Source organism: Lepisma saccharinum, chromosome 7, assembly GCF_977018435.1.
Source record: "Lepisma saccharinum chromosome 7, izLepSacc3.1, whole genome shotgun sequence".
Classification (NCBI taxonomy): Eukaryota; Metazoa; Arthropoda; class Insecta; order Zygentoma; family Lepismatidae; genus Lepisma; species Lepisma saccharinum.
Genome location: NC_139235.1, coordinates 96,589,446 through 96,601,784, shown reverse-complemented (window position 1 = coordinate 96,601,784; position 12,339 = coordinate 96,589,446). Strand labels below are relative to the sequence as shown.

Below are 12,339 nucleotides of genomic sequence, written 5' to 3'. Positions count from 1 at the left end.
TCAAGATTTACAATATTTCCTAGTACTCAACTTGCTCTCATAATCCCTTGGTGTTCCTTAAGTTTTGTGGAGCAGTGTAAGATAAAGCTACACATTTTGAAATGTCACCTTAAAACATTTAATTTATTAATTAATACAAGATGGATTTAAAGTATTTAATTCTTGCTCTGGAGTGGCCTTCCTGAGGAGGGCTCCATTGGTAACACCACAAATAACTATATACACAACTAACTCTACTTTGATGGGTGCAAAATGGCCACACATCCTGATGCACCCAAAAATTTTAACTTGTTCATTCATTCACATTCTGAGTTCAAATCATGCAAAAATATAAATACATTGTGAAGGTACAGCATTTTGTAGGTTTGGTGCGTATTACTCACTATTCCAGAATATAAAGGACATTAAAAACTGTACTTACGTATGCGAGTATGTTGTTCCTATTTTCCTTTCTTTAGAACTATGTTTCAGAGACTAACTATCCCCTTCTTCAGGTTCATATGAAAAAACTAGGTACTCAACATAGTACCACGTAGAAATGTAATAAAAGGATTGTGGACAAGGGTTGGTGGATACATTTAAGATATTATATCCCCGCCCCAGACGTATTTAAAAAACTTGTCATACACTAAAAACTTGCACAATCTCATGTTAAAAACTAAAAAAAAACTGCGTGTATCACTATATACAACTTGCAGGTATGGCCTTTCCTGCTCAACTGTGCTTCCTTACCTATATGAAGGTCACTCCTCCACGAACGCTTTCCTCCCATTTCTTTTCTTATTTCCCCCTATTGATTCACAAATCCAATGTAAATTCTCGTTCTTCTCGAGCAGCTTGAATAACATACAAAACATGAAGTAGGTGCCATGCCATTCAGTTATCATGGAGCAGTGGAGTGGCGCACAGCTTGCATACGCTGTGAAAGCATATTATAAGAATAACGACCTATAAGGGCCCATGATGCCAGACGATGACACTGCACTCCATACAATCACTTCGTTGCTGTGTAACGGCACTTCATTCAGTATACGCAGGTTTTCGGAAATTTTGCTTATTGACGAAGCCATTGAGATGGAAATGGGCCTCGTCTGACATACACAAACAATCAATTGCAGCATTAAGACAGTTGTTTGGCCAAACGGTAGCCATCTTCCTGTTGTCATCTTCAAAACATGAATGCCATCTTGTGAATAAATAACATGTTTACAATTAATTGCATACCCTGTACTATTCATCTCCATGAATACACTTGCTTCGAAGTTCATCTTCTTCTTTTATTTTCCATTTCAAAATGTCCCATTTTTTAAGACACCCTTTACTCCAGTTACAACTCAACAAGTTCATTACAACTACAGTTGAACCTGAGTTATACGTATGCCAAGGTGAAGAGAATATAATATGTATAACTGAGAATTACTTACAAAACAACCATGTCACACCTACCATTATTAAAATACTGTATTATATCTAGAGTACCTATGCGCTCAACTCGCAATACAAGATTATTTTATACAGAAAAACCTAGACTCGAAATTGAAAAAACATCTATCTTTTACAGACTTGCCACACAATACAATGATCTATCATCAGGAATAGATATATTTTCCTCAGAGTTTGCCTTTCGGTCATCTATTAGAAGAAATGTTTGTAAATAATATCAAATAGTGCCATCTTTTACTTATTTTTTGTTAATTTGCTACTCACTTTTGTGTTATTGTGTTACTTGTATTATTTTTAAAATATGTTTTGCTTATAATTATTATTATTATCATCTTTACATTTTCATTGTAAAATGGCCAACTGTGCTGTCTGAATTTTCTCAATAAATAAAAAAAAAAAAAAAATATTGAGGAACAAGATATACTTAATACAGGATATTTGTTATAAAGTGGTAAATTAACGAATATAAAGTTTGATTCTTAAGTTTTATGTGGATTAGGATCCACTTCTCATATAAATTTTACTTTCTGGTCAAGCATGTGACTTTTCCTCTTTGTGTTCTCCATGGCCTAACAGTAGCAACGGAAAACGTTCCCTGAAGGAACTGCTGTTCTGCTTTTATTATGGACCATGGCAAACGTCAGCTATCAGCGATCTTTTTAACAAGTGTACTTTCGTATCACGATTACGTACCAAAGAAAATGCATCTCATGTTCTGAATAACTGTGGCAAATTTTTCTCCTCTGATTTCATGCCACCTATCCTTGCCACCGCTGCGCCGCATTAGTCTTTCTCGCAACTCGAGTCTGACCGCCGCGATGCCCGCCTATCCTGTTTCGTATTTGAAACTCGCCTTGTGTTTTTGTAACGACAAGAAATGTATACTCCACATTGTTGTAGCTTGGTTACGTACAAATCAACCGTATTTCATGAAAATTAGTATGTATAACACCAAATTACGTACAAATAAGGTTTAATTAACATCTTTTTAAATTATATTTTGCCAGGACGTACAGTAATTTACATATAAAAGAGAATTACGCAGAGCTGAGTTACGTATAAGGCAGTCTCAACTATACTACTTTATTATTTTTATTTTTACAGGGATGACTTACTTCTTTAAAGGGTCCTTGTTTTGGAGATTTGATAACACGTACATTAAAACTGAGGACAAATATCCACTTCCTGCTCCTGACCACTGGTTTGGCTGTTCACAGAGTTCAACGACAGTTCGGGGCTAAAGGATAACAGGAAATTCTAGCAAAATTCCAGACAGTTTCATCATGCATGAAAACAAAGCACACTGTGTATATAGATTGAGAATATATATTAATCTACTCTTTTTAGCATACTTTTTATTTATGTAAGTTTCTTAAAATAAAATTTTGAAAAAAATATATTTGTTTCTCCAAGGCATATGATTTACTTTGTTATATTTATTAACGATGGGCTAATATGAAATGTTTACCGATATCAACATAAAATTTACAACTGATATTGTTGTATTTATATACAGCAGTGTCCCGCTTTGGCTTTGGGCTATGGGAAGCATGCTGGTTCAAGTCTCCTGGGGAAAAGTAAGGTTTTGACCAGTGAATGGGACCGGTGGTCACCCACAATTGTGAGGACATTGGGAAGCTAAGAATGAGTACCGTAACCCGGTCATGAAAACCTATGACTGGGATTTGTCGGGCTGACCATATGCCACCCCGTAACTGGTTGGATGAGGCAGGTGGGAGTGAAGCCAGCAATATGTAGGTAGGCCATGGGTTATTATTTTATACAGCAGAACCTCGATTTTATGTTCCTGCATTATACATTTAATCATCATAGGTTCAATATAATAGCAGAATGTTTGAAAATTACATTAACTTTACATTCTTTCCACATCCTACGTTTTCCCATCTAGGCCCTCTGAAAAATGTACAATCCACACAGGTCCGATGGGTGTTCCTTGCAAGTGTCCCTTCATTCATTAAATCACACCACTCATCCTTATCTTCATGATTAGTCGAAAGTGGCAGAAAAGCAAAGTAAAATAAATCAAATAAAAAATAAAAATTTCTTTCAAATTTTCAGATCAGCTTAGCCTGTAGATCTATGTGACATTGTTGCTATCTGGTGAGGAATGTGTGAAGTAAAACTTGTTTGCTGTCGCTTGACGATTATGCTCAAAACACCGTTGATGCTACAACAAAAATAACATAATTGTGTTTAACGCATAATTCCCAGAGCCAATAATTCCCGGTGAGTCGCCACCCTGTAATGCAACTATCATAATATGTGTATTATTTATGCCTTCACAGCATTAACCAAATACCACATGGTATTCTGGCAACACTGCAATTCAAAGGGTCATGAACAGAGGACAAGCAAGCAGTTTTATTTACAAATATTTATTTACAACAAAAAAACATATTTTTAATTTCTTCCTACCCAACAGTAAGAGTATACTTTTTAAACATTAATAGTATCACAGATGCATCAGAAGAATTCTTCCTTTTCATACATGCACTGTGCAAAAATAAATTTTATCGATACACAAGGATCATTAGAGAATTTATTGACATCAGCTAGGAAAAAAATATTTGTCATTATTGGATAAGTAGCAATATATTCCCTATGTAGAAGTTATAAATGAATTTTCGAAGTGTATTTGATATGAGTTGAGCTGTTCATAGGATTCGAAGAGAGTCTTCCGGAATATATTTAAGAAAACAAAAGACACAAGTCTTCAATTATCACAGTTCCAATATTTTCAATGGCAAACATATTTGCACAACCCTTCGTAACAATTATGTGCATTATCTTGCAAACGTCATGTAACAATAATACATCCAACAATTTATTTTAACTAACAGGAAATGATGCAACCATGTCCGCACATTTATTTGGAAGACGATAAAAATGTTTAAAAATATTATAATAAACACTGGTAATGTTGTACTTTTCAAAACAACTTATATTAGCATGGTGATTTCCAGTACTCATCTTGCAGAATACAGAGTGTTCATAAATTATAAACACCATATTAAACTTTCATAAAATTGAGTTTTTGCAGGAGTTCTGATAAAACACTTTACGGTTGTGAATAACACAAATAAGGACATTATTTGGAATGCATTTACATTTTAAAAAAAAATTCCATGTATGCAAAGGTGGGTACTGCTCTACTGAGGCCAGCCGCACATCGGATCCAACACAGCATGATGCAGTGCAACACGACGGGACATAAAACAATACGACATTTTGCTTGTTAGCTAAAATCTGATAGCAGATTTCATCCATGAATGCAATAGGTTTAGGTCTGCATTTTATAATTTGAGAAGTGGGTAACGATGCATCACAATCAATGTGTATTCCCTTGCACTCTGTTGATGTTTATTGTGGTAGCCTCAGGCCCTAATCAAATTGAATTTTTTTTGTCCCCATTTCCAGTCTGTGGCTGAAGTGAATGGACTCGTACATGCAGAGATTGTTTTGTTTGCAAGTCACTCCACGTGATACCAAATTGCACTGACCTTTGTTGTTTTGTCGTAAAAGAAAGAGGAAGCCAACAACTGCTGCTGCGGGTGCAGCCTCCAAGGCTAGGATGCTGGCTGCTGCAGATCCAGATTCCAAGGCCGGGAAGGCAGCAACTCTCACCAGAAGAGTTCTAATGTATAAGAACTCTCCTTCAACCACCACAGAAAGAGTTCCTGCATTTAGTTTCACGGGATCCTCTGCTGAAGAGGTATCCACTTCAAGGTTCTCTAAACCATCATCCACCGTTACTTCAGCAGCCACGCAGAGTGCTCCACTGATGCAACATCTGACCACAGTTCAACACGGTGTCCAAGATGATGACAGCAAGGATCTTGCAAAATCTAAAGCTAATAAAGTGTTTTCATATGGTATCGAATGTTTTATATGTTTGGATTCTCTGGCAGACATGAAGAGAAACAAGTCAGAAATTATGTCTACTACATGTGGTCATATTTATTGCAAACCTTGCATCAATTCTGTGTTGCTAAGCCTCCTTCCTGTGTGTCCGCAATGCGGAGATGATATAATACAAAATTCTGTCCATAGGATATTCATTTAGTGAACTAGGAATTATATTTTTATTCCTTTAACAAATATTTCAATTATTACAGTAGAGAAAGTATTTTGAATATATTATAAGAATTTCCTTTCCTCCTAAAATATATTACGATTTTTTTTCCCAATGGTAATTCTTCATTACAAATTTCTGTTCTGAATATTAAAATATGTGTGTGTTTGTATCTATATACGTACAATCTGCAAGTAGAAGAGAATAAAGTTTTAGCATAACATGTCGTAAACCGTCACAACATGACTCGAATCAAATGTTTCATCCGGTGTGCGGCTGCCCATAAGAGACTAATGTCAAGCCTTCCCTGAGACGGTTTGCAATAAAAATGACTCGTCTCGTCATGTCGGATCCAGTGTGCGACTGGCTAAGCCTTCTGGTGATGTCGTCAAATTTTCAATGTTACACAAGCAAAGGGAGCATGAGCAATACAATCAGCTGCTTGCCATGTTATATTGTCCCTGCGTTGCCAAAATATCATCATCTTTATTTGATGCCAAGTGTTCGTCTCATTGTGATGGGGAGGGAAAGCACAGCAGAAGCAAAGACATAATATTTAACATTGTTGAATTTTTGACAATGAACAAGGGAGGAAAGTTATACATATGGAAACACAAGGGCACTCAAGAACAAACTAAGGGGAACCTTCTTGTCTGCGGTGACTACAAGGAGTCGTAAACAAATGACTCTCCACTGTAGTTTGTGAGCTGGGGAATTTCTCTTCTTGCTACAACTGTAAGTAATAGGGCTGGGTCGATATTATGTATTGCTATCAACACATTTTAGAAATATCCGATTCCAGATATTCAGATGAATTAATCCTTAGGGATGACCTGATAGTATTTTCAATCAATTCTTAACAAAGTCTGCCAATATCAATACTGGAAACTCAAAATTTAAAATTTTTCGTAAGAGTAATACAAATGTTAAAATCTTAAGTATTACACTGCTACAATATCATACTATTTTTGCTTACAAATACAATCAGAATATTAAATAGTCAGTTAATATAATCAACTCTTGTCATAGAATTCTTGGCACAAAATCAACAGTAATTGTGCATGTTGCATACTTAGCAGGATACTCAAACCCAGAAAAGAGTATCGGCCAGTTCTGATAACATTTCATCACATGATATCAACCAACAACATTACACAAATATTGGCATCAGCTTAGTCCTATATTAAATTAAAATGGTGCGGTAAAAGTTTGCTATTTGTTATATTATTAACTTTAATGTCTTGCCTTAACTGAATGCCTATGAATTCCTGCTACGTAAGAGATGAAATAAGAATCAGTATCTGAGTCAGAAAAAGAGGCAGCACTAATCGACTGCATTATCCTAGAATTCAAATAGTAATAGTTTCCATTGCACAGATCTGCTCTTAATTCTGCAAATGAAATCACAAACTGCTCTATGTGAAATCTGTCGAATCTGATCGAACTTTTGAATGAAAAGGTCTTTTGTGCTTCACTTCAAACACAACAGAGCTTGAAATTATTAAAGCTTATAATGGGGTGAATAATTTATGGACACTCTATAATGAGCAAAATTTCAGTTGCGATACTTTAAGGAATAATCATGTTTTGTGACTCTCATATGGGTGATACAAAAAAATAATCTAGGTTAACTCGAAACTCAAGCAGAATCTAGTAATAAACTAGGTTCACTTAGCAGCTAATTCAGTGCTCCATATCTGACCACATTTCTAGCAGTTTCTAGCTATGGTACAAGAATACCGAGATTCAGTCCTCATCAATTTTCTTGTCCCTAATTCCATGTCAACTAGCACAAAAAAATCTACACAAAGATTGCTAATATCTTCACACAAAACATGATCTACTGAACAAATTTAACTATCCTTTCTCATAATTTACAAACTATCTGTGTACAATGCAGTCATCTATTTTCTCTTTAACGTGTGTATTCTTTGGTGGAGAGGAACAGAAATATACAAATGATGTGCAATTCACATCCTATAACATCTTTCTACACCTGACAAGAACTGCACTTATACTATTACATCTGGTATGTACTACATGGAAGAAAACCACTTGTGGCTACTTCAGAACCCTTACATCAGCTACATTCCTCCCCAATTTGGAGTTTTAGAATGCAGCGTCATTGTGGGGTTCATAAACCACTGGATTTGGTACGAAATATCCTGAGAACCAACCATTTCTCCCTTCTATATCAACTTCCACATCTTCATTCTATGAAAACATGCCCAAATCAAGGTTCACAATTTGTGAAACTGGTCAATAAAGTCATACAAATATGTTTATCAGCCTGCAAAAAAATTCAAAAAGTCTCCTTACGTCAGGAAAAAATGTCAATCCAATAAATTCTAAAAAAAAATTGCACAGAAAATCAATATTTAGCAAATAATGTACGAACAACAGCAACCAGATTATTACATAAATATATGTTGTGCGTTATGTGTAAACTTATTTGGCTAACAATTCTGGCAACTCTATTCATAAAAGGCTGTTCCTTTTGGACCTATTCTACTTACTAACAATCTGTCAACACAATATCACAGATATTACGCAAGTACGATAGATCAAATATATTACAAGGGACACAAGAATCTGATGACACTGCGTACAACAATCCAACTCTCAACGGAGACCAAGAAGAAGCTCGCCAACTTTGGCAACACACTTTATTTAAAGATACAAAAGATAAAAGAATTGGAACAACAACAAAAGTGACATCCAGTACACTGACCTGAAATTAAGTGCATTAACTATGGTCTAAATTTGCCATGTCTATTTTTAACATTATCCATAGAGCGTTAGTGAATAGAATAGGTGAATAAAATATACTTTTGTAAGTAAAAAATGCTCCCAAGGGAAGTAACAGATACAGTGGAACCTCGATTTTACGTTTCTCAGGGGACCAAGTCAGAAAAACTTAAAAAGCAGGAAAATGTAAAATCGGGGAAAATTTTTATAGCATTTTGCTCTATTGGGACCATTAATGTTGAATGTATAATGCGGGAAAATGTACAACCGAGGAACGTAAAATCGGGGTTCCACTGTATTCAAGTGGATTTTAATCATGGTTGTGCTATGAATTTATCCTATCATTTATTTTATAATTATTTGTTTCTAGTGAGCTTCTTAGGTGTTTACGAGAGTGGATCATGAAGGACTTCAGATTAACATTGTGTTACTACAGGATGTTCAAAAAGTCATGCACCATAGATCAAATGGTAAAATTGACTGTACGAGACTGGCTGGATTGGTCGCAGAGTATCAGTTGAATCACCAGATTTGAAGTTGTTAGGACTTTGCATTCTGAGGTATCTTTAATCCCATGCATACAGCATTCATCATCTGGCCCACCCCTGCACCAGGACTTGAAACAATGCCCCTTGAATATATGCTCAACAACCTGTGTGAAACTCAACGGCGGACATATTGAACACATATTTGGCCTACGGTGCGGGACTTTTCCAACACCTTGTAGATCTCAAGATCTACATCTGATTGTAATGAATCCGTGGAAGTTGCATAAAAAAGTTGGGAAAAAACTGTCCTCAGTAAGGACACGTGGCTAGTTCTCAGGACACTTCTAAAGATGCACTTCCTGCTAAGACAGAACCTTAGATTATACAGATACGAATGACCTGTATGAACATGATTTCTAAGGCACGGCCATATTTAGCAAGAAGGTACACTAAGCTCAGCAGTCTGTTATTGTAGGTTCAATGCCTGACCTTTTTGTTATGTTCACCTTTAGAATCTCCTCTGCACACGTAGGATGTATACCAACTGCAGATTCCAGTTGCCTTTTCGTAAATCCACATCTGTAATAGCACAAGTAAAATGTATTAGAGTGCTTCACCGAGGGCTTTTTGCTCGAGCGTCGAATAGTTCTCATGGATGACGCTAGATAGCATATGGAATTAACAGCATCTTTGTTTAAGTGAATTTATTGTGTGGTGCTAAGTGAATAACGCTCGAATGGCAAAACAATCCGTATACGCTTGAAGACCAACAGTTCATATAAAACTGTAATTTGTCTCTGATAGTGGGCCGTCAAACATGGATCATGAAGTGAAAGATGCAGTGCAGATAAAAAAGTGTCTTGATTCGTGGTAGTAAAAAAATTACAGCTGGCGTGTGTCACAAGCCCAAAGATTATAGAATTTAATCATCTGTAATCTTTGGCCGGAACCTAGACCGAACACTCACACCTGCATGGTTTTTATGTATATGTCTTTAAGGTTTTTATCATAATAGAACATCCATGCCACACAAATTTAAAGATTCGAACACACTATCTTTATCATGAGTAGTCTTAGAGTGATGTATGTAGTAGATTTTGGATATAAACATTTACCTCCATGTAGCATTCATAATGTTCACATTGCTAAATATTTTGATATTTTTTTCATATTTATTTTTCTTTGTTTGTTCAACTGAAGAACTGATTTCATATACCAATCTACGTGTAATAATTTGTCAATTTTCTGTACAAGATGAAGCAACTGCTATTGTAACAACTAAAAAATATATATCATTAAAAAATTACCTCATGCATGCTTTAAATACAATTGCTGTAGTTCTTGTTGAAAAAGAGCTTATTTTAGAATGTTATTTGTCAAGCTCGAGTGATGAACATTACAAATAAATGCATTATCGAACACATCTAGTAAAAATCACACTCACTCATAACCAGGGTGTCTCACATGGTAGTCAGATGCTCTAACAACTGAGCTACCGTGGCATAATATTAGGCACCGTTTAAAATGACTGAAATTGGCATAACCTGTGCAACGCCTCAATAGGAAACTAATGTGAGGGCTTACCTGATTGCTGAAGAAAATCCTTGAGTGACTTCCCCTGCATTGGGTCCTATAAAGTGCAACCCGAGCACCTTCTGCGGGGGATCATTCTGGCACACTATTTTGATGTAACATGAGCGAGCACTTTCCTCTGAGATTATGAACTCCAAAGGCCTGTAGTACGCATGGTAAATCTACAAATAAATAAATTAAACTACATAACTTGATTTTGCTTTGAAAGACTTAAATTATGAACATTGCAAACAGGTTCATTCATATTCATAACCCCAAAAACAATTCAAGCATACTATGGACTCGAAATTTCAGCGTCAGTAACAAACTACACATTGAGGACATGAAATTAGGCAGGTGGCAGAAGTTCGCGCCACCATGTGATACAAACTGACAGCATTTGCTCGAAAGGTTAGGGATGACACAAAATTACCTTGGAGAGAGGTCGGTCTGACGATCGAACTAGGCAACACAGCTTGGTTGACAGTGTGCGGGAACCAGCAACTTTTGTCCCACTCTCGCTTTGCTTTCCCAGCCACCTATTTTCATGGCCGTGCGATTAGTGTGCTACGAAGCTGGAGGTTATAGGTTCCAATTCTGGGTAACGCAAGGATGTTTCAATATGCTTGTTCCTTTGCCCATTTCATCAATTCATCATCACAATTAACCCAGGGATAGAAAAGTGATGTAAAATAAAGGAAATTAAATATTTACACATTCACTCTGTAACCACTATTTACTCACATCAACAAAATAGAAATATAAAATTTCAATAATGTAGTCCTACTTCTTTTATTAACTGTATACTATAGTTGGATGCAGCTGAAAATACAGTTTTCCCAGTAGACTGAGGATGTTTGCTGTTTTTAAAAAAATCATAGAAAATATGTTGATGTGCTATTATTTACCATTTTTTCTTAAATCTACAAGACTTTCTCTTTCCACAGATATATAATATGTTACATTTTATGAACATTTCCTGAAAATTTTCCTGTAACAATGTTTTTGAAGAAAAAATATGCATTGTAATGAAAGTGATGGAAAAATATTTTCAATTCATAATATATAAGTAATTAATGAAAAATAACGTAAAATATTTTCCTTGGGATTGAAATAACCACTAACTGCTAAATCCGAAGTGGAATTCTCGAAAAGAATTTCCACATTATACATGTAAATTGTTCAATGCTAATTACAAGAGTATAAACAAAAGCACAACTTAATACAGGGTGTTTCAGCTGATTTGCCCTGATTTCAATTCTTATTTATAAAAGTACTGCAACAGATACAAACTTACACAAGGTACCATTGGAGAGGAAGGTTCAAAGTTTATTTCAGTATGTTTTCAATATGGCCACCATGCAGTTCAGCGACACGACAAAGACGAACACACATGTTGTTGATAGGATATTTCAGCATTTTCTTCCAAATAGTTGCAGTTACCCTCCTGACTTCATATTGCAGTTCATGTATAGTCCTTGGGGCAGATTTTGAAACTTCTTCTTGCAGGTATCCCCACAAGTAAAAATCGCATGGATTTAAGTCTGGATTTGTGGGAGGCCACCACATGCGACAGTTGAACAAAAAAGGGGCAAATGACACCATGTCTCGAAATTGCACACCAGACCAATAATTTTGTCGGGTGGTGCGACGACTCTTGAAACTCATGTGAGCTCTCAGTAGTCCCAAAATCAAATGTTTTGTTTATTCACTTCCCCTGTGAGATGAAAATAAGCTTCATCACTTACCCATAAACTTTCCAGCACAGTTGTTCCATTGTTAATCGATGTGAATCCATTGTTTGTGTTCTTCAACGAATAGCTGCCACATCGTAGTGCAGTGTGGGAAATATCGACAAACTGGTGGCGCCAACTATTAGTAAAACTTTGAGCCTTTCTCTTTCCAATGGTACCTTGTGTAAGTTTGTATTTCTTGTAGTAATTTTTTTAATGAAGACTGAAATCAGGGCAAATCAGCTGAAACACCCTGTATGAC

The 12,339-nt window shown here is 35.9% G+C and overlaps 1 protein-coding gene across 2 annotated transcripts in view; it reads right to left on the bottom strand.

Annotated features, from left to right (window-relative positions):
• Positions 1-2,515: 2,515 nt before the first annotated feature.
• Trxr1 (Thioredoxin reductase 1) overlaps positions 2,516-12,339 on the bottom strand; it is a 30,609-nt gene continuing 20,785 nt past the window's right edge. The window contains exons 7-9 of one of the 2 annotated variants that reach the window (XM_083125695.1): positions 10,357-10,526; positions 9,279-9,351; positions 2,516-2,680 (exon numbers count right to left, since the gene is read on the bottom strand). In XM_083125695.1, coding sequence (XP_082981821.1) covers positions 2,555-2,680; positions 9,279-9,351; positions 10,357-10,526 — 369 coding nt within the window. In that variant the 3' untranslated portion in view covers positions 2,516-2,554. Of the gene's footprint in view, positions 2,681-9,261; positions 9,352-10,356; positions 10,527-12,339 lie in introns of both variants that reach the window. The other variant, XM_083125696.1, reaches the window with a different exon arrangement.